This window comes from Doryrhamphus excisus, chromosome 8 (assembly GCF_030265055.1).
Source record: "Doryrhamphus excisus isolate RoL2022-K1 chromosome 8, RoL_Dexc_1.0, whole genome shotgun sequence".
NCBI lineage: Eukaryota > Metazoa > Chordata > Actinopteri > Syngnathiformes > Syngnathidae > Doryrhamphus > Doryrhamphus excisus.
Window position 1 is genome coordinate 3,135,538 of NC_080473.1, and position 21,648 is coordinate 3,157,185.

The following is a 21,648-nucleotide window of genomic DNA, read 5'->3' on the forward strand; positions in this document are numbered from 1 at the left end:
TAGACTGAATCTAAAAGTAATAATAATATCGAGCAGTAGCCTCACAAAATACAGACACTTGGGGCACAACTGGGACATTTTCATTTCGGAGGTGTACTCTTTTATTTTTCAGCATTGTCCCATGAAAAGTTAAATATTTGAAGTGTGAGAGCACTAAAACACTGCTCAATGTTTTGTCATATTTAAACCCTCACAACAATGACATGTTTTTACTGATGTTTAAATCATTGAGTGTGTGTGTGCGTGCGTGCGCCTGGCCCCCTCCCTACAATACGAGCGGCACACTGTGAGTAATGATTAAATCCTCGTCCTCCCTCTGACTGAGGGTGTGCGCCATGGAGTCCACTCGTTGCGTCAACAACACGTGCGAACTGACGGCGCAAACTAACAAAAGTCCCGTTTGACCCACACGCTTCCTGTCGCACACCACTGCGAGGTCACGCCGCCTCGCCACTTTCTCTCAGCAGCACCAAGTTAGCGTTGATCTGCTAATTGACTCCCGCCTTACCCCCCCAGGGTTTTTTGTGAAAGAAAAGGCAACAGGAAAAGCATCACTCTGATGGAAATGATGTGTCCTCTTTGTCATTTGAAGTAATAAACTGTCTGACCGGTGACTTCATCGATGATGACCTCATGTTGACGTTAACATTGCCCTCTGTGTGTGTGTGTGTGTGTGTGTGTGTGTGTAGATCAGGCGCATGTGCAGACAGGTGCTGTCAGGTGCGATGGATCAAAACCAGCAGGTGTGTCAAACGTGAGTATTAACTCCATGACTGCCACGCCCGCTTTCTTAATTTCCTGTTCCCTCATTGAGAACATGTGTGTGTGTGTGTGTTTATACATACATCACTTTAATTGAATTTTATATGACATTAAAACAACAAAAACAGGATTGAAGTACACTTCTGTAAGTACAAACAGCATGGCCGCCAAAACACACTTGGACCAGACCACTTCCTGTCACCTGCTTGCTCTCGTATACACACATGTGCTACACATCACACCACAGTGTACACACTGTAGACCAGGGGTGTCCAAACTTTTTCCACTGAGGCCCACATACTGAAAAATTAAAGTGTGCAAAGGCCATATAGATTTTTTGTAAACCAACACATGTCGATATGCTAAAATGGTACATATATCTCATTTCAGCTTTGTCATATATACAGTAGGTGAAATAGCGTATTGTTAGTATAACCTTTTTTTTTTTACCTTTTTCTAATTCAACTTATTTTATTAAATAATCTTGTAATATTATGACTTTATTACCATAAAATTATAAATCCCTCCCCCACCAACCTAATATTAGAGGAGTTCCAACTTTATTCTGTTTGATTTATTTCTCTATTATGCCTTGAAATAATATTTCAACTGTATGCTGCTTAAATTCTCATAATGTGATCTTATTGTATTATGGATTTATTCCCATAACATTCCGACAATAAAACTTTTTCCCTAAACAAGTTTTCCAATTTTTATTTATTTATTTAGTTTGGTTTGTTTTTCATATTACAACAAGGTAGTTCATGACTTTTTTTTTCTTATTATTTTGACTTTATTCTTGTAAAACTACTACTAACTATTCCATTTTTGCTGATGTTTTTTGTGCTTTGTAGTTTTCTTGTTTTCTTGATAAAAAAAAACAGCTGTGAGCTGCAAATGGCCCTCGGGGCTGCACTTTGGACACCCCTGCTGTAGCTATACATTCTAGGTACACAGATATTGATGCTGGTACGATGGAACTGGCTGAAGTTGGTGTGGCTTATGTCTGTTTAAACCTCTGTTTGCTAGTCATAATATACTGTATTAATCAGATATTAATCACCTCCAACAGGGAGGTGTCGCCCTGGTTGCCGCAGCACGGCCTCATGTCCAAAAGGTCAGTGTGTGGTTTCCAAGGCAATGTCACCATCCAGTGGCGCTTCCTTCATCTTAAAGACCGCTCCCGTCCAGCACCTGAGCCTGACCTCCTCCAGTCCTCTTGAAGACAAAGCTAAAGCTCTCCAGCGCTCAGCTGGACAACCTCCAGAAGGTAAGAGTGTGAGACTCTTTGGGTCTAGAGGTGTAGGTGACAACAAGAGAAGTCTTCAGGAGGGAGAGGAGGTCAAGTTCTCAGCTCAGGAACACCCAAACTCCAGCAGAGAGAGCATACAATCTCATCTGGAGGACAAGAAGAACGTGGACACCAAGCCTGTAGCTGCAAAGAAGACTTTTCTGAGGTGAGACATCAACTTGACATCAACATGTGGTCGCTGTACCGGACCGTCGTGGTGAAAAGAGAGCTGAGCCGGAGGGCAAAGCTCTCAATTTTCCGGTCGATCTATGTTCCCACCCTCACCTATGGTCATGAGCTTTGGGTCATGACCGAAAGAATGAGATCGCGGATACAGGCGGCTGAAATGAGTTTCCTCCGTAGGGTAGCTGGACTCACCCTAAGAGATAGGGTGAGGAGCTCAGCCATCCGGGAGGGGCTCAGAGTATAGCCGCTTCTCATTCACATCGAGAGGAGTCAGTTGAGGTGGCTCGGGCATCTAGTCCGGATGCCTCCCGGACGCCTCCCTGGGGAGGTGTTCCGGGCATGCCCAGCCGGGAAAAGGCCCCGGGGCAGACCTAGGACACGCTGGAGGGACTATGTCTCACAGCTGGCCTGGGAACGCCTTGGTGTCCTCCCGGTGGAGCTGGAGGAGGTGGCCGGGGACCGGGAAGTCTGGGCTTCCCTTCTAAGACTGCTGCCCCCGCGACCCGGACCCGGATAAGCAGAGGAAAATGGATGGATGGATGGATGAGACATCAACTTTCGCTTGCTTCCATCATCATCCCTGATGTGTTGCAGTTTCCCTGTCAAAGCAGCAGGTGGAGCTCCTCGGTCTAGATCAGTGCACAACAACTATGCTCACTCTCACTTTCCCAGCTCTGAGTCAGCTGAGACGTTGACGTGTCCATCACAGCCTCAAGCAGGAGGTCGTCCTGGCTGAGGTCAGAGGTCCCGGCCTCAGTCAGGTCAGGCCGTGGGAGTCCAAGCAGCCTCCGGGCTGGTTTTTGACTTAAGGAAGGATAAAACTGCTCTTGTTGACTCAAAGCGAGGCTGCGCCTGTGGAATGAACATAAAAATACTTGAAGAAGACCTTAAAGACTTTGAGGTTTATCATGAAGTGCAGCTTCTATACTCTGTTTTGGTACACATATAAATGTATAGAAGGTGTGGCCAAACTTTTTGTCATACAGGAAATTTATGGATGCAGTTTAAAACAACAAAAAAAAAATCAATATTTCAATATTCGCTCGCTTACTAGGTTGCTAGTCGATACCCAGTCCATGTCTCTACAATCGATTTATGACTTATGATTTTTATCAATGCCGATACGGCCACATCTCTCTCAATATCCAGTTGCATTGGTTCGTTCTTCACAACCCTAATCATTATTCATTCATTCATTTTCTACCGCTTATCCTCATGAGGGTCGCGTGGGTGCTGGAGCCTATCCCAGCTGTCTTCGGGCGAGAGGTGGGGTACACCCTGGACTGGTGATTCAGCCAATCACAGGGCACATATAGACAAACAACCATTCACACTCACATTCATACCTATGGACAATTTGGAGTCGCCAATTAACCTAGCATGTTTTTGGAATGTGGGAGGAAACCGGAGTACCCGGAGAAAACCCACGCATGCACAGGGAGAACATGCAATTACACATTATTTAATGAATTATTTCACGTGCATAATTGGTGGTCTTAATTGTTCATTGTCGTGAATGTGTGTGAATGGTTGTTTGTCATATGTGCCCTGCCATTGGCTGGTGACCAGTCCAGGGTGTACCCCCAAAGACAGCTGTGCTGCAGCATACCCGCAACACTAGTGAGGCGAAGCGGCATTAACAATGGATGGATGGATTTTACTCGCATGAAGTATATAGTTAAAAATATAATTATACTGTATATAAACACTTGTGCTCCATTCCATGCGCAAAGGGACGTTCATTAAACAGTGGGGTGCCTAATCAATCATGTTATTATTGATCATATTATTTACACAGTCCAGAACATTAAGATGCTGAATAATTTCCTCCCTTTCTGCGGTGCTCCCTCTAGCCCAGCGCCCTTACGTGCCTTACATATTTCATATTCTTTTTTTTTCATGTCAACCATATACAGTATTAAGTTGGATGAGCGAATGCCAGCTGTTAGGATTTAGCCAGCAATACAAGCAGTAATGCTAAATATTAGATTCATAAACTGTATGTTATTGCTATTAAAGGACAAATTCTTTATCTGCATTTGATAAAGTTGTTTGATGGTCCTGGACTTTATTAAAGTCCAAAAAAACTTCAAGTCTGCTAATTTTCCACCCGCCAGCTTCATCTGCCAATGAAGCCTTTGGACACAGCAGGAAGGCCAAATAAACTTGAAAGCTCCATCAGATGTCCACCATGAGGAAGACCTTGTGCATTCTCTTTAATTACGAGGCATTTTTATTGGTGTGTGCTTGACAGTCTGCGTGAGGCCCAGGCCGTCCTGCTAAAGAAAACCGTGGGAGGAAGAAGAGACAAGATGGCCGCCGTTCTGAGGAAGCACATTGAGAAGGAGAAGAGGAAACTCAGAGCTTCGATGTCATCGTTGAAGACGTTAAACGCTGGGGAGGGAAACCTCACTGTACACGCTGCTGCAGGTAAAATAATATTACACTGCCATATACTTTAAAGTACAAGTAAAGACCTTACCTTACATTTGCAACTACTTCAGTTTATCAGGGTTGTTCATGTTTTGTAGTTGAATACGGCCTATTATGAGCCAGAACATATATGCTTATTCGAGCTAATATTATATTTTATGCAGAAATTGAGTATTTTCAAATATAAAAATAACTGCAAATGATTAAAATACAAGCGGAAGGAACCAATATTCAATATTCCACAGTACTCACTAGCTGTCAGGAGCAGGAAGCTGAACAACAGGCATTTATTGCAGGTTTCAATGATCTCACAACAGGCACGATAATAATCATAATAATGACACAGGCAACTGTTGCGGCTGTATCCAGCTAACGCTCCGCTCTAAACGCCCACTGTCACTTCCTGTCCACACGTTCTGAACACATTGCAACACATGCAAGCATGAGTTTTATTTACAATGCGTCTTAATTGCTATCTATTATATTGGGTAATATGAGTGTAAAAGTCGCTATAGGGCTGTTATTTCATGTCTAAAGGGCTCTAATGTTAAAACATTTAGACGTAAACAGATTTTCTATGCAATTGGCGACTCCAAATTGTCCATAGGTATGAATGTTAGTGTGAATGGTTGTTTGTCTATATGTGCCCTATGATTGGCTGGCCACCAGTCCAGGGTGTACCCCGCCTCTTGCTCAGCCCAGCTGGGATAGGCTCCAGCACCCCCGCGACCCTTGTGAGGATAAGCGGTAGAAAATGAATGAAAGGTTTTCTATGCTCTATCTACAAACGTATTTCATTTGTATAGAAGGAATCCTACGTCGCCGGCAGGTCTGGAACCAATTATCTGCGATAAACGAGGGATTACTGTACTCTTGTTCTACATGTCGTGTCACTGCCATATTATGAGGTTGGTGCGTTTTTAAAGGGGACCTATTATGCTCATTCTTGGCCCTTTGTATTGAGTTGTGGATTCCTGTACCGCGCAGAAAACTTTCTAGATCTTCCAGAATCTGTACCTATTCCAGCCGTATTACCAAAACGGTCTGTTTTCATTTATTCCAGCCATCATTCCAGCCTCTGGGCACACCCACTCCGCTATGATTGGTCACAGTCATCTTATACCCGGGCAACGCCCATATAAGGAAGTCCGGCGCACTGTGACATCACAAACTCTCTTAAACCGAGCGTTCAAAGCCATCCAAGCCAAACGTCTTTCAGGGCTCACTTCCAAATGTGCAGATCTCATTATCGGAAACTTTGGCAGCGTTTAAGATGAGAATACAACATTCTGACTACATCTATAGGTCAGAAAAGTGGAAAAAGGTCCCCTTCAGGTTATCCTTGTTTTTATTTTCATCTCGTTCCTAAATCTTGTGAACTCCACAAAATTTCCACAATATCTTGGTATTTTTTTGCCTCGCTACTTTTGGACGTCAAGACAAAGTCCCATACATGGTCTGAGGGTTGACATGTACTGTACATTACAGTTGTGTTATTCCTCACTAAATGCAGCCGACTATCAAAGGTCTCCACTGACCTAATGTGTAACATTGTGTATGTTCAATGTGTGCACTAATGTGTGTTTATCTTTTACCAACGACGCTAAGCTAACAGACAGTGCTGTTTTTGAGCCAGGTCGCAGCTCCTAATCCTTATTTTCTCAAATAGCCAATGTGAAGCTGATATGGATGTGATGATGGACGCACTGCACATACACACACACACACACACACACACATAATGCTGCTGATGTCATGCTGCTGGAATGCTGCTTTGGGGGCTTCAGATAAGGTGGACATGGTCACACAGTTCAGCCCTGATCCCTGCAATGTGATTACAACTTTAACCGCTTCCTGCTTTTGTGCACACGCCATGGAGAGGCGGCCATCTTGGAGTGTTGAAAAGTTTAATAATCAAAGCATTCTGGAATTTTCCTGTACGCAGTAGAAAAAGTTTGGACACGCCTGCCCTAAGTTCAGTTGTCTCATGGGACATCATGGAAGCGGAAATGGTCTGTTCTAAGGTTAAACAAGTTAGATTGAGGAATATTACATGTTTGCACTTTCACAATTCAACATGTCCAAAAACATTTTAAAATCAATTTTGTTTGTTTATGCGGGATGCACGGTGGCCTGGTGGTTAGCATGTTGGCCACACGTTCATGAGATCTGTAAGAACTGGGTTTGTATCTTTGTTTGTGGCATCTCTGTGTGGAATTATCATGTTCTCCCACATTCCAAAAATATATAGTACATGTTATGTTAATTGGATATTTTACATTGTCCACAGGTCTGAATGTGAATGTGTACGTCTGTTTGTCTAAAGGTGCCCTGCGATTGGTTAGCCGCCACCTTGCCTCTCGCCTGTGTGGAGATGGAGGACGCTGTCTTTGCTGTTGATGATTGTTGACCGTGTCTGTTTTGTAGGCTAGTGTCGGCCATCTTGGCCTAGATTGTGTTGTTGTCCGGCTGAGGTGTGGCACGGCGGCGCAGCAATAATGCTTGCAGTGTTTCCGCGCTGCTCGGCTGTTTATAGGCCTCACAGCTCACCGAATGTGTCAGGACATGAGCTCATACACAAACAGCCGCAGGAACAAGACGTCTTTATAAAAAAATGGTCCCTGTGCTTTTTACAAGGGTCCCACAAGACTCCATCCACTCGGTAGGAAAAAGGCCAAACACAAATTCAAGTCAGCCGCGGTTTGTCGCCGCTACAGTATCAACCAGGAAGTGTGCGCCTTGTGATGGGAAGGAAACAGGAAACGAAATATGATTTCGTAGACGAGATCAAGACAGGAAATATGTCACTGAAATCTAACCTGTGACCTTGCCTCCTTGTTGTATCCTAGCAACCAAAGACGGATGACCCGTCAACATCTCAGCCTGTTTGTTGTCAATGCAGAGGAGTTTAGCACTTCCAAACATTCCCTATGCTGTGTGTGTGTGTTTTTAAAGCCTTTCTATAGCAGTCTGACCCCCACCTCCTCCCATGGCCACTACCTGTCAATCACTCTCATTGTCGTGAGGATGAACATCTGTCTGCTGCAACACACACGCACGCACACACACACACACACACACACACACACACACACACACACACACACACACACACATTGTATGTAGATTCTCACTCTATATCAAGTTCTGTTCTCACAGAAGGTGAAGGTGATGGAAGTCGAGTTTTAGTTATTATTTATATTTGTAAACAGTCACTCACACTTTACACAGGGTGGCTAATATGAAGGATAAATGTAAGTACAAATACAATAATAATAAAATAATAAATAATGCTATAATTCATTCATTCATTTTCTACCGCTTCTCCTCACGAGGGTCGCGGGAGTGCTGGAGCCTATCCCAGCTGTCTTCAGGCGGGGTACACCCTGGACCGGTGGCCAGCCAATCACAGGGGCGCATATAGACAAACAACCATTCACACTCACATTCATACCTATGGACAATTTGGAGTCGTCAATTAACCTAGCATGTTTTTGGAATGTGGGAGGAAAACAGAGTACCCGGAGAAAACCCACGCATGCACGGGGAGAACATCCAAACTCCACACAGAGATGGCTGAGGGTGGAATTGAACTCAGGTCTTCTAGCTTTAATGTAACCTCATTTCATTTAATAAAAAAAATACTAATTAATTTAACTGAAAAATTACACTGAGAAAAATAAGCAGATGTTATAAAATAAATTAAACACAAGGAATAAATGAAACTATAAATAAAGGTGGAAAATCTCCCTGTCGTTGGCTCACACACCGGAAGGGGCCTTGCAAGAGAGTCTTATTGGGAGGAAGAAGGAATTTTCATTGGAGCAGATCCTTTCTTATGTTCAAGAATACCGTCTTTATCGTTGATGATGGTCATGCAACAAATTTTGATCGGCATTTCTCCGCTTTTCTGAGCATTTTCTGATGTTCATTTCATCTTTCACTTTCACTTTATTTGACACATTGCCATCAGAAAAGTCTGTCCAGTGCTTGGGAGACATATTGAAGGGGAAAGAACAACCTGAGTGTAGCATTTATGTCGTTTTTTTTTAAGTAGAGCATTAATTATTTACCTGAGCACTTACGTACGAAACATTGGAACATGAGGACTTTGTGTGTTATTCTAGCATATGGTATGTAAACATGTTTGGTCTTAATTGGAAAGACAGTATTTCACAGTAAAGAAGTTCTCTTGTTAACCTGGGTTGATGGTGTCTTCATGGAGGTGTGGTGAAATTAAAGTGCATGTGTTTTTTCCCCGCTTACACTGACTGGACCACACGGGAGTTAAAAATGGTGACGCCATGTAGCGTAAAAACAGCCTGCCCTCCTCGAGGCTCTGGACTGTCCTCTCTTTGAGGAGTTTTCCGGATGCTGCACCGTGACATTGCGTCACCTCTTTGTTTTTGTGTTTTTTATCTCCAGCGTGGAGTTGCTCCTTTTCCCAACTGGAGTCCAGCAGGCCTGAATGGCACAAGCGGGCCTGCAGCATGTTGACACGGTATGCAGATGAGTCGCTTAGCCTTAGCTTCCACATGTGAGCATGTGGTAATGACACAACACCATGGTAACACAAACAGCACACACTCTGTGTTTGTTTCAGTGGCCTCCAAGTGGCCAATAAATCACTTCATGCCGGTTTAAGGTTGACACGCCCGGAGTTTCCTCGAGCTGCACAAGGAGTTCCTTGAGCTGCAACATGTTTTGTAAGGCTGAAACTCAAGCCAGGCTTGCATCATCACTCTGACATGCTGGAGCCGAGCCGTGCAGGGAGATGGTCAGCTTATTTATTGCAGCCTTCGGAGGGAGAAGCTGCAGCAGGCCACGTAGAAACCGGGAGAAGAAAGCAGGAAGGTCGTGAAGGAGAGTGGCGGTATCTGTGTGGCCTGATGGAGCGGATCGGTGCTTGATGTTTATTTTGGACTTGAGCCCACTCCAGCACACTGCTTTCAATTATCTCTCTCTCCTGGCTTTTAGAGCAGCACTCGCTCACTTTGTGCTCACACACACAAAACCTCCTCCTCCTTACTGTCCTCCTTCTTCTTCTTCGTGGTGCTGCAGCTCAAACTCGCCTTTTTGAGTTTGGATGATGCTGAGCCTCTTCAAGACAAACTGAGGAGCCACAACTGTCATCATGCTGCGACCGAGACTCGTCTTTTTCCTGTCGTTCGCCATCATCCTGCTCCATCCTCCGTCTGCTGATGGGCAGGTCCGGGGGGGAGGTGGTAGGCCGGGGGGGATGGAGAGGCTCCAGGTGATGTTCACGCCGACCATCTGTAAGGTGCGTTGCAGCCACGAGCGATGCATCAACCACTGCGAGCGAGGAAACGTGACCACGCTCTTCAGCGGACCAGCGCCGTCGGCGGCGGGGGTGCGGAGAGACGGACCGGGCTTCCGAGTCTGTGAGTTCCTCCTCCAAGTGGCAAACTGCTAGTTATGGCTGATGAAGAGGTAGCGCCACCTGCTGTTGTGTAGTGATGAAAGCGAGCTCAGAGATGCATGGAGCACAAGAGGACATGTGGCTTTCATTGTCGTCACATGTTTTATTGCTGATGTGTGAATGTTTAAGCAGTCGGTGTTGGGGAAAGTAGAAGAACCACAGCCAGGAGGTGACCATGTCACGCAGATCAAAGGTCAACACCACTGGTCAACAGACTTTAGCTTGGGGTGGGTGGTTGGATGGTTTGGTAAAAGCAAGATTTGTTAGAGGTGACTCACCATGGTCCTAGGAGGGACTCATTGGATTTAAATGGGTAACTTTTTAACATTGTCATTTTTGGGGCCACCCAAAACTGCCTAGTAAGAAAAACTGCAGCGCATTTGTTGTTGTTGTTGTTAATAATAATAATACATTTTATTTGTAATAGCGCTTTTCAAAACACTCAGACACTTTACAGAAAAATGGAGTTGAATAAAAGCAAGTAAACAGAGTAGAAAACACCAAAATACAACATTCATTTGTTAATACACAGTTAAAACATGAGTAAAAGCGGGGCGGGACACAGCAGTCAGATATAAAAAGTTAGACATTAAAAACAGTTTTAAAGAGGTGGGTTTTTAGTTGTTTTCTGAAGGTGGGAAGGTCAGGGCAAGCACGGAGTGAATGGGGCAAAGAGTTCCAGAGGGTCGGGGCAGCGATGCAGAAGGCTCTGTCTCCTCAGGTTCGGAGCTTGGTCTTACTGGGGAGTTGTTGTTGTTGTTTCAGAAACAAAACAAGTTTTACTTCATATGCTGTCCCAATGGGTCCTCAAATCTCATCCTTTGTCATTTATTGCGGGTAATTGGTTCCAGACCCGACCGTGGTGTACATTTCCGGTTACTTATTTATAAGTTGAATGTATGTATTTTTAACATTATTAGAGCCATATATATATATATGTGTAATAACACCCCTATGGTCACATTTACACTAGTATATAATAGACAAAATGAGAAAATAAGCAATTTAAGGCATAAATATGACTTGTGTTTGGACAAGTCATATTTTGGATCAATTAGCAATTGAAGGCTGACTTTAGAGTCACATTCAAAGCCAGTTACAAGGCAGTGCTTACGGGAAGAAGTAGAACTTTGATTTAAACCAAGGGAAAGTCTTTCTTTCACGTTTTCAGTGCTTTAGTGAAAGCTGCACTTCCTCCCTGCTGCAGAGAGTTGTCCAGAGTGTTATCGGCTCATTAACAGCAGGTTCAGCACTTCCTGCGGCACAGGAAGTCAAACTGGCTGGCTGGATCACAGGGCCCAGTGATCTCTGGACCTGGACAAGGCAGGCTGTGTTTTATATCAACACATCTCCTTCCGTCGCATTTTTTGGGAGTTTCCTAGCAACCGCATGGCAGACATTTCATACTGGCATGCACTAATGATCCAGATGTGTTGTTCTGGTTCTTTCTGCAGTTCTGTGCCCTCTTCTGTGTAAGAACGGTGGCGTCTGCCTGCTGAAGGATCGCTGCCTCTGCCCGTCAAACTTCACTGGAAAGTTCTGCCAGATCCCCGTCACCCATGCTTCCTCCTCCTCCACCAATGAGGTTGTCAAGCCCGCCAGCCTGTCAGTCATGTCACCCAATCAGGACTTGACCCAGTCTGAGTTTCTCCTGCCTCTGGGAGCTCAGAACCAGGAGTTAGGGAGACCTGGATGTGAGTTAGATCCCGTTTGGTTGCACTCACTAGACCTCACGATTTTGATCACTCTCATTTCCCAGCAGCTCCTAGTCCCTCCATGGTGAAGGTCAGAGTGCAGCACCCCCCTGAGGCCAGCGTGAAGGTGCACCAAGTGATGAAGGTCAGTGCTCTGATTGGCTGACTGCATGTCTGCTCAGTGTTGTTAGCACTGTGTCCACTAGTGTCCATCTTTGACTCCGCAGGTGTCTGGATTCATCCCTGCTCCTCAAACGCTTTCATCAAGCACGGTCTCGGGATCAGCGGGGGCTCCTGCACCAGCAGGGTTGGAGGTCCAGACCCAAACAGTGAGAGGTGATGTCTACACCCAACACACAGGCTTCAAGTACTGCTTCAGAGAGGTGAAAGACGGACAGGTGAGAGATTCACTTTGTTGTTGTTGTCTTTTTAAGAGCATAATGGTGGACGAGAGCAAAGCCCCCAGGCATGAAATAACACCCTTATAGTCACCTTTATCCTTCTATTGCTCAATATAATAGCCATAATAACAAAAAATAATATGTGGTAATAATAATATGTATATTTTTTGACTAGTAGGCCGCATTCAACCACAAAACTGCATAAGTTATTCATATATTTTACTCGTGAAATTTGTCGAGGGATTACTGTATAGTCCTTTCTGGCTCACCCCCTCATTTCCTTCCCTGTTTAAGTCCATATGATTAACATCAAATGTTTAACAAGGTGTGGCTGACATTTATTACAGGAAGCCATTTTAACTTTGAACACTGCAAAGGATAACTTGGAAAGCGTATGTGGGTTAAGTTAACACTTCACAAGTTCATAAATTAGACTGCCGCGTCGCGAACGTAGCGTCTGGGCAGTTTTTGCAGCAAATTCTAGCCAAAGACGAAAGCATTTATTTTTACGACTAGCGTGAAATACGGCTGACGAGCACATTTGTGTCCGAAACCAAAGTGTGAACTGGCTGTTTTTGTCTTCACATGCAGCGAAACATGTGTGCAAGTCTGCATCCAGGAACTTAATGTGAACCAGAACGTCTCCTGACAGCCTTTCAGGGAGTCAAAGCGTTGTAAACTGTACTTCCACCCTCATGTGAAACATCCGACACGAGACCAACTTAGCAGTGATGCTGCCGGACAAAAGACAAACACGCATGCATACATGTTGCGACCCTAGCTATAGCGCCACCATCAGGATGCACATGCTTGGACAGTTATTCTCAACAGATTTCATTCAATATGTAGTCGTTTGTTGGTGTGTGTGTGTGTGTGTGTATAGTGTAGTTCTCCTTTGCCGGGCCTGAGGAGCAAGGAGATGTGCTGCCGAAGTCTCGGGAAGGCCTGGGGCACCAGTGACTGCGTCCTCTGCCCTCAACACGCAGGTCAGCACGCTTCATTTTCACCTTTGACTTCATTTCTTCACAAGAGCGGCAAACAAAGAGGAGCCACTCGACGAAAACAAACTTCCCTGCTCTGTCAGTGTGTGGTGATCCTGGATGAGTAAAATATTTGGGAAGGTTTCCACATGCTTATATAACACACACACACACACACACACACACACACACACACACACACAGATACACACAGAGGACTTCACGCATTCCTTACTCCTTAACGAGTGCAACCAAAACTCCAAAACATGACCCTAAACTGAACTTCAAGCCATTACTGACATCAAAAATGTGATTTTTCAGTTTTCATTCTAATGTGTGGTCACGTGACCATTGCGCAATAATTCATCATTGATCACCACCAGGTCCAAACAACAGCAGCTGTCCTGTTGGCTTCCAGCGAGGCAACGGAACCAACTGTGTGGGTGAGTTTGACATCACAGCTCGTTAGGTCTCATTATGTCATCCAATAATTGATTGATTGTACTCAAATGATGACATTGATGATACAAATGTAATAAAGATGGACTCTTTAAAGTTTGAACTAACCACTGATGCTGGAATATTCAGATTTCCTTCTATTTGAGGACTTGTAAAGATATAAAGAAGTGCTGAATGTAAGCAAATGACCAAAAGATTGATGAAAGTAATCCATAACTCGTAGACGTGAACGAGTGCCTCCAGCCAGGACTTTGTGAGAACGGCATGTGTGTGAACACCGCCGGGAGCTATAGCTGCGTGTGCAAGCTGGGCTTCATCCTGGATGCCTCACATGGACTCTGCATCTGTAAGTAAACACACACACACCTCTCTTGAGGATGACATCAGGAATAACTCGGATCAGCTTCCTCAATCTGAACAAAATCCATTGGCCAGTTCTAAATCCTTGTGTTAAAACTATATGTGGTATCAGTACAGGGAAAGTACTTACTTGCACAAAAATACATGCAAGACAAAGTTCTAGAGAGCGCTAAAGTACACGTACACAGTACAGTTTGTAAAGTCCATTTGTATCTGGTCCTCTCAGCCCAGAGTGTGATATCAGAAGAGAAGGGTCAGTGTTACCGGGTCCTGGGTTCTGGTCTGGGCCCGTCCTCCTGCTCCCTGCCCATCCTCAGGAACATCACTAAACAGATCTGCTGCTGCAGCCGAGTGGGGAAAGCCTGGGGTCCGGACTGCCAGCGATGCCCCTATTTTGGGTCAGGTCGGTCACCAGTCATGTGACTCATGTGGTCAACAGGGGTTGAGGTGTATCATTTGATGTTTTCTCCCCCCAGCGGCCTTTAAGGAGATATGTCCTGCTGGTCCTGGTTACCACTACTCCCCCTCCGCCCTGCAGTTCAGTCAGAGAGCGGCAGAGGAGCTGGGCACCCGAGGGGCTCAGCTGGTAACCAATGGCAACACGGATCGCCAGGGTACGTGTCACAGAACCGCACTGGACATAGTGTTTTTGCATTTCACAGAGCATTCAGAAGTGCCAACTTCTTTCCGCCCCCAGGTTCTTCCTCTGGGGGGGCCACTAGGTCTCAGGAGAAACCCCCAGCAAGAGGGACAGTAGGCTCATCCAGCCGACCCAGTTTGCCTCCTCCTCGCGTGGCTGTCAGTCCCCCTCCCTCAAGACCTGTGAATGCTGGGAGCACCACGCGACAAAAACCTCAAACTCCAGGCAGTTCCCCGGTTCAGCCAAACCGGCCACGACCAACCACATCATCTAAGAAACCACCACCACCATCCAATGGGAGTCAAGGTACCGGCCGCAACCAAGGAACCAGCGGTCGTCAGGGTACAAGTCAGAACCAAAGCACTAGCAGGAACCAAGGCACAAGTGTGAGTCAAGGTTCTTCACAGAACCAAGGAACAAGCAGCAGTCGCAACACCAGCCAGGCTCAAGGTACCAGCAGGAACCAAAGTCCCAGTGGAAGTCAAGTCACAAGCAGGAACCAAGGAACCAGCAGGATCCACGGTAACAGCGGGAGTCAAAGTTCTACCCAGAACCAAGGAACAAGTGGCAGTCGCAACACCAGTCCGACTCAAAGTCCCAGTGGAGGTCAAGGCACAAGCAGGAACCAAGGCACCAGCCAGACACAAGGAACCAGCAGGACCCAAGGTACAAGTGGAAGTCAAGTCACAAGTAGGACCCAAAGCACCAGTGGGAACCAAGGTTCAGCCCACAACCAAGGAACAACCAGCAGTCGCAGCACCAACCAGAGCCAAGGTACCAGCAGGACCCAAAGTCCCAGTGGAGGTCAAGGCACAAGCAGGAACCAAGGAACCAGCAGAATCCAAGGTACCAGTGGGAGCCTAGGCACAATAGGAAGTCAATACACATTAATAATAATTGCTGGATGAACTGCCCGACGCAGATCACATGACCAGTTGCTTGTTTGCTTCCTTTCTGAGCAGATTTACCAACAGGAAGAGGAGATTCTCTCCCAGTCCCGCCTCAGCGGATCCCTGAGAGAGACTCGAGGCCCGGCGGAGAGCTCCCGCCTCCGAAGAAGCCTACGATGCGTCCTCCCCGCGTCCAGCGTGAGTGCCAGAAAACACACAAGACAACTTTCATTATTCATGCTTGTGAATTTTATCATTTTTTCAGGTCACTGTATTATTTTATTATTATCTTACCTACAACTCTTGTTTATTTTGATTGGGGCATTTGAGACATCTCGTGATTTGTTTGTGTAGCATTGAGGAACGTGTGTGAGAGCAAACCAGGTGTGTGCGGCGCTGGTCGCTGTGTGTCGCAGGCAGGTGGAAAACACACCTGCGTTTGTGATCAGGGATACCAGGCCAACTCCGAGCGCACACACTGTCAAGGTGAATTAGCACGCAAACACACACATCTCATAAAAACACCCACAACACAGAAAATATCCACTCAAAAGTGTGTGTGTGTCCATCGGGATACAGCAGCGACGCTCAGCAGAGCAGCTGTCAAGGTGACTTCCTGTTGCCACTTTTCACATAACATCACTGTCTCCCCCCATTCCAAGATGTGGACGAGTGCCAGCAGAGTCCCTGCGGCAGCGACGCTCGCTGCCACAACACAGCCGGCAGCTTCAGGTGTACCTGTCGCCATGGTTACAAGCTCAGCGGCAGCACCTGCACAGGTAAGGAGGCGTGGTGGCATCGACTCGCACGCTGTTGGTTTGAATGACTCGAATTGGGAAGTCCAAAACATTGCATGGCATCTTTTTAGTGTGCATAATGTCATTGTGAGTGTGTCTTGTGTCCCAGACGTGGACGAGTGCGAGGATCCTCTGCTGTGCCCGGGTCAGGAATGTGTCAATAATCAGGGTTCCTACCGCTGTGTGTCCTGTCAGCCTGGGTACGGACTTCTCAATGGACTTTGCACAGGTGAGACAGGTTGCTGGTGTTGACATCATCATGTTTGGAATTTGTCATATACTATTTTTATACCCTATACCTTTTATTTTGGATCTTAACCAAATTTTTTTTATAGTTTTACACATGCTTATTTTAGTTTTTATAAATGTTCTTATATATTTCATGTTTATGTTTTTCTATGTTTTATGTTTATTTCTGTCATCTCTGTGTGGAGTTTGCATGTTCTCCCCGCGCATGCGTGGGTTTTCTCCGGGTACTCCGGTTTCCTCCCACATTCCAAAAACATGCTAGGTTAATTGGCGACTCTAAATTGTCCATAGGTATGAATGTGAGTGTGAATGGTTGTTTGTCTATATGTGCCCTGTGATTGGCAGGCGACCAGTCCAGGGTGTACCCCGCCTCTCGCCCGAAAGACAGCTGGGATAGGCTCCAGCACCCCCGCGACCCTCGTGAGGAAAAGCGGTAGAAAATGAATGAATGAATGTTTATTTCTATATATACTTTCTATATTCTTATTTTATGTTTTTATATTTCTTATCCCATATATCCAGTGTTTCCTCAGTGGGGGCTCTCTGTGCTGGGGGCTGTCCTTGGTTGGGGGCTGGGGTGTCTCCTCTCGTGGGGCTTATAGACTGGGGTGGCTGGGAACTCTGTGGCGGTGCCCCACTGCAGCGCTGCGGGTCCCCTGCCTACCTGTTGTGTGGTGGCCCCCTGAGTTGCGGCATCATGTCCTGGGCCGTGGGCAACCCCCAGCACACATGGCAGCGCTTCCTGAACTGGTTCCTCTGTACTCAGGCAAACAAACTTCTTGTGTGTGTGTGTGTGTCTGTGCGAGTGTGTGTGTATATGTGTCTTGTTGTTGTCTTTCTCTTTTTAAACATGTAAAGCACTTTGTGCTACATTCGATGTATGAAAAGTGCTCTACAAATAAAGTTTGATTGATTGATTGATTGATATAGGATCATCAATTGAAGAAAGCATTATTGATCTTCTATGCATTGCCAAGAGAAAACGAATACCTGATCAGACTTAGTGGGAGTAGTCTTCCTAATAGACACAATTCATGCCAATGTTTTATGTATCCACAGACATTGATGAGTGTCGTCAGTCTCCCTGCTCCAACGGTCGCTGTGAAAACACACCTGGGAGCTTCCGTTGCGTCTGTCGCCATGGTTACAAGCTGAAAAACAACACCTGTACAGGTGAACATGCACAAAGATGGACTGGGAACAGACAGGAGTGAGGATGAGTGGATGACCGATGCGTGTGTGTGTCCAGATGTGGACGAGTGTGCAGAACCGTCTCAGTGTCCTGGTCAGATGTGTGTCAACTCTGTGGGATCGTATCGCTGTGTGTCCTGTCGAGCGGGATACACGCTGACAAACAGGCAGTGCGCAGGTACAGTGCACAGACACGCACACATTGACACAAATACACAAACACACACCTCCTCTCCTCTCCAGATGTGAACGAGTGCGAGGACGGGGCGTTGTGTCCAGGTGGGCAGTGTATCAACACCGAGGGGTCCTACAAGTGTGTGGACTGTCGCCAAGGCTACCGTGCTGTGAACGGACTGTGTGAAGGTGTGCACAAACTCGTCGGACTCACATGTGTTGATGATGTGTGATTAATTAGTGTTGTCTCACTCAGACATTGACGAGTGTGTGAGTGCCTCGGCTTGTGTGGCGGAGCGGGTGTGTGTCAACACGATTGGCTCGTTCCGATGCGACTGTCTTCCAGGGTATCGAGCCTTCGGCCGGGGGCGACAGTGCAGAGGTGAGCACACCTTTTCCACTGTTTACACCAGAGTTGTCCAAACTTTTTCCACTCGGGGCCACACACTGAAAAATTAAAGGATGCAAGATATGCTAAGAAGTGATATACATTGATATACTGTATCTGATATATTGATATATTTAGTGATATATATAACAAAAAAAAAACAGCATCTCATTGTGATATAGGTTTAAAAACCCATTGGTATCAACTTCCATTTTTGCTCTTTTTCCCCCCATTTTTGTTGTTGCTTTTTTACTTTTCAAATTTTCTTCTTGTAATATTATAAATTAATTCCCAATTTATTATAACATTTTCCTCAAGCCTTATTTTTCAAAAAATACAGCTGAATTTGTCAGGGTTTCTCATAATATGACTTAAAAAACAGATTTTCTTTAATATTTCAACTCTGTGCAACTAAAATGACATGATGTTTCCTCACAATTACAAGTTTATTTTTGTAAAACGTCTTGTTGCGATTCGTATCTTAAATTTTTCATAAAATGACAATATTTCTTTTTCCATTTCTGCTGTTTGTTTTTGTTTTTTTTAACTTCCTTCTTGTAAATGTTCTTCTCGTAATTTATTCCTGTAATATTTTCAGTTTATTATTGTAACATTCTAACTTTTTCCTCAAACTAATTTTCTAAAAATTACAACTTTATGTGTTGTTTCTCAAAATATTAAAGCTTTTTAAAATGTGTATATTTTTAACTTTATGCTATTATTTTTTTCCTCAAAATACTACATTATTCTTGTGAAATTAAATGTTTTTGTTTTTTCTCTTAATATTTTAACTTGACGTTTGAAAAATATTGTTCCATTTTTGCTGCTATTTTTTAAATATTTATTTATTTGGTAAATTATATTCTTAGAATTAAAAAATTTATTATTAAAAAATTAAAAAATATAGCTGTCTGTTTCAAATGGCTCTCAGGACGCACTTTGGACACCCCGAGTCAACATTGACAGGACTGTAGTCTGATTGCTCAGGAGACTAATGCTAATGCTAATATGGCACAGGTGAGGTGTGCACCTGTATGCACCAAAATGTGAGGTAACCATGGCAACACTGTGTGTGTGTGTCCTGTCAGACATCAATGAATGCTTGGAGGAGAACTGGTGCCCCCCCATGGGAGAGTGTGTCAACACAGCAGGCTCGTACGCGTGTGTGTGTCCTCAAGGATTCACTTTGAGTAGCAGCAGCAACAACAAGACTGCCTGTGTTGGTCAGCACGCTGTTTTTCTGTTTTGTTGACTTTGACCGCCGTCAATGCCGTGGCTCGCTTTGTGAAGCCTCTGTGTTCATCTGCGCAGACGTGAACGAGTGCACGAGATCAAGGGTGTGCACGGACGGCGACTGCGTCAACACTGACGGCTCCTTCCTGTGTCGATGTCACCCTGGATTCACAAACAACCCTGAGAGGACCACCTGCCTCGGTACACAAACACTCACTCCGTAAATGTTTTTACTGGTCTTGTTTCAAGTGTGTGTGTCCATGTCAGATGTGGACGAGTGCGTCTCGTCGGGAGGCACAGTTTGTGGAGCGCTCAGGTGTGAGAACACCATCGGTTCTTACCACTGCCTCACTTCCTGTGAGCCGGGCTTCCAGGTGTCTGCTGCTGGCCAGTGTGAGGGTGAGCGGACATGTGCAGTTGCACACAAACACGTTCCTCCCTGTGGTTAAAAATAATATTTTCTGTGTCTCCTCCACCAGACATGGACGAGTGTGTGAACATGACAGTGTGCGGCAATCACGCCATGTGTCAGAATGTGGTCGGAACATACATGTGCATATGTGACCAAGGTTTCACCTCCACCACCGATGGAAAGTTCTGTGTGGGTATGTGACCATCTTCACTATACACATCCAGAGGCGGGGGCTGTTTTGTCCAAATGAATGGCCGTGGCGGTCTGCAGGCCGCTGCAATACATTCTGATTGCATGCGTGTTTCTTCCAGACGAGGACGAGTGTGTGTCCATGCCAGGTGTGTGTGGTTCTGCTCGATGTGACAACATGGAGGGATCCTTCATGTGTGAATGTGACACACCTGGAGAGGAGTTTGACACCTTGAGTAGACAGTGTGTTAGCACCCTGCCACCACCACCACAGCAAGGTACAAACACACACACACACATACATAGTACGTTAGCAATTCTACTGTATTTGATTGTGACATGTTCCTTACTGACCAGGGTTCAATTCCACCCCCGGCCATTTTTGTGTGGAGTTTGCATGTTCTCCCTGTGCATGCGTAGGTTTTCTCCGGGTACTACGGTTTCCTCCTACATTCCAAAAACATGCTAGGTTAATTGGCAACTCCAAATTGTCCATAGATATGAATGTGAGTGTGAATGGTTGTTTGTCTATATGTGCCCTGTGATTGGCTGGCCACCAGTCCAGGGTGTACCCCGCCTCGTGCCCGAAGACAGCTGGGATAGGCTCCAGCACCCCTGCGACCCTCGTGAGGAAAAAGCGGTAGAAAATGAATGAATGAATGAATGAATGAATGAATGAATGTTCCTTACTCCACAGCAGGAACTTTCCCCATCCACTCCTCGTCTTCATCCACCGACTCCTTCCATGCCAGTGTATTTGACTTGGCTCCGGTGCTTCCCCCTCTTCCTGCTGCTGGCCCCGGCGAGCTGAGAGAGTGTTACTACAACCTGGCCGAGGGGGACTCCTGCAGCCTTCTAGCCACCAACACCAGCCAGCAGGAGTGCTGCTGCACACTGGGAGAGGGGTGGGGCCTGGGCTGCCAATACCACGCCTGTCCCCCCGCTGGCACAGGTGAGATGCCGCTGACTGGGGTGCGGTCACGGGAGGGCATTTCACTACTCTCTGGTTATGTGTGGCGGTCTATGTGCAGCTGACTTCCTGTCGCTGTGTCCCAGCGGGAGAGGATATGTGACCACTGGAGCTGGAGCCTTCAGCTACACAGGTATACACGCACACACATGCTATGTTATGTGTTACACTACACAATCCGCATTCCCAGTGAATATTGTTCACATCTCCACATCATTTCTGCTCATTTTCAAGAGAACTGCATCTGTAAATTATTTACTTTTTGAAAGAAATATCACGCACCAATGTTTACTGTTTGCCAGATGTGGACGAGTGCAAACGCTTCCATCCAGAGGTGTGCAAGAACGGCGTGTGTGTCAACAACATTCCTGGATACAACTGCTACTGCTCCAGTGGATTTGTGTACAGCAGCACACTGCTGGAGTGCATTGGTACGTGCACACGCACGCAGTTATTTACCGTACTTATTGTGGTCCTGTCATGAGTCCATGTTGGCCTAAGATAAAAGA

At 45.7% G+C, this 21,648-nt stretch overlaps 1 protein-coding gene across 14 annotated transcripts in view; it reads left to right on the forward strand.

The window, feature by feature from the left end:
* LOC131134364 (latent-transforming growth factor beta-binding protein 4) overlaps nt 1–21,648 on the forward strand; it is a 40,163-nt gene that overhangs the window by 12,792 nt on the left and 5,723 nt on the right. For 6 of the 14 annotated variants that reach the window (XM_058079572.1, XM_058079569.1, XM_058079575.1 and 3 more), the window contains 29 exons: nt 690–754; nt 1,835–1,879; nt 1,954–2,219; nt 4,494–4,669; nt 11,567–11,806; nt 11,872–11,951; nt 12,034–12,204; nt 13,091–13,193; nt 13,571–13,630; nt 13,870–13,992; nt 14,233–14,409; nt 14,483–14,620; nt 14,704–15,492; nt 15,606–15,734; nt 15,891–16,022; nt 16,199–16,315; nt 16,443–16,562; nt 17,642–17,755; nt 17,832–17,951; nt 18,017–18,136; nt 18,204–18,329; nt 19,424–19,558; nt 19,647–19,769; nt 19,836–19,967; nt 20,048–20,173; nt 20,292–20,447; nt 20,867–21,121; nt 21,201–21,272; nt 21,442–21,570. In XM_058079572.1, coding sequence (XP_057935555.1) covers nt 690–754; nt 1,835–1,879; nt 1,954–2,219; nt 4,494–4,669; nt 11,567–11,806; nt 11,872–11,951; nt 12,034–12,204; nt 13,091–13,193; nt 13,571–13,630; nt 13,870–13,992; nt 14,233–14,409; nt 14,483–14,620; nt 14,704–15,492; nt 15,606–15,734; nt 15,891–16,022; nt 16,199–16,315; nt 16,443–16,562; nt 17,642–17,755; nt 17,832–17,951; nt 18,017–18,136; nt 18,204–18,329; nt 19,424–19,558; nt 19,647–19,769; nt 19,836–19,967; nt 20,048–20,173; nt 20,292–20,447; nt 20,867–21,121; nt 21,201–21,272; nt 21,442–21,570 — 4,539 coding nt within the window. Of the gene's footprint in view, nt 1–689; nt 755–1,834; nt 2,220–4,493; nt 4,670–9,309; nt 10,075–11,566; nt 11,807–11,871; nt 11,952–12,033; nt 12,205–13,090; nt 13,194–13,570; nt 13,631–13,869; nt 13,993–14,232; nt 14,410–14,482; nt 14,621–14,703; nt 15,493–15,605; nt 15,735–15,890; nt 16,023–16,198; nt 16,316–16,442; nt 16,563–17,641; nt 17,756–17,831; nt 17,952–18,016; nt 18,137–18,203; nt 18,330–19,423; nt 19,559–19,646; nt 19,770–19,835; nt 19,968–20,047; nt 20,174–20,291; nt 20,448–20,866; nt 21,122–21,200; nt 21,273–21,441; nt 21,571–21,648 lie in introns of those variants that run through there. The other 8 variants (XM_058079567.1, XM_058079566.1, XM_058079568.1 and 5 more) reach the window with 8 other exon arrangements.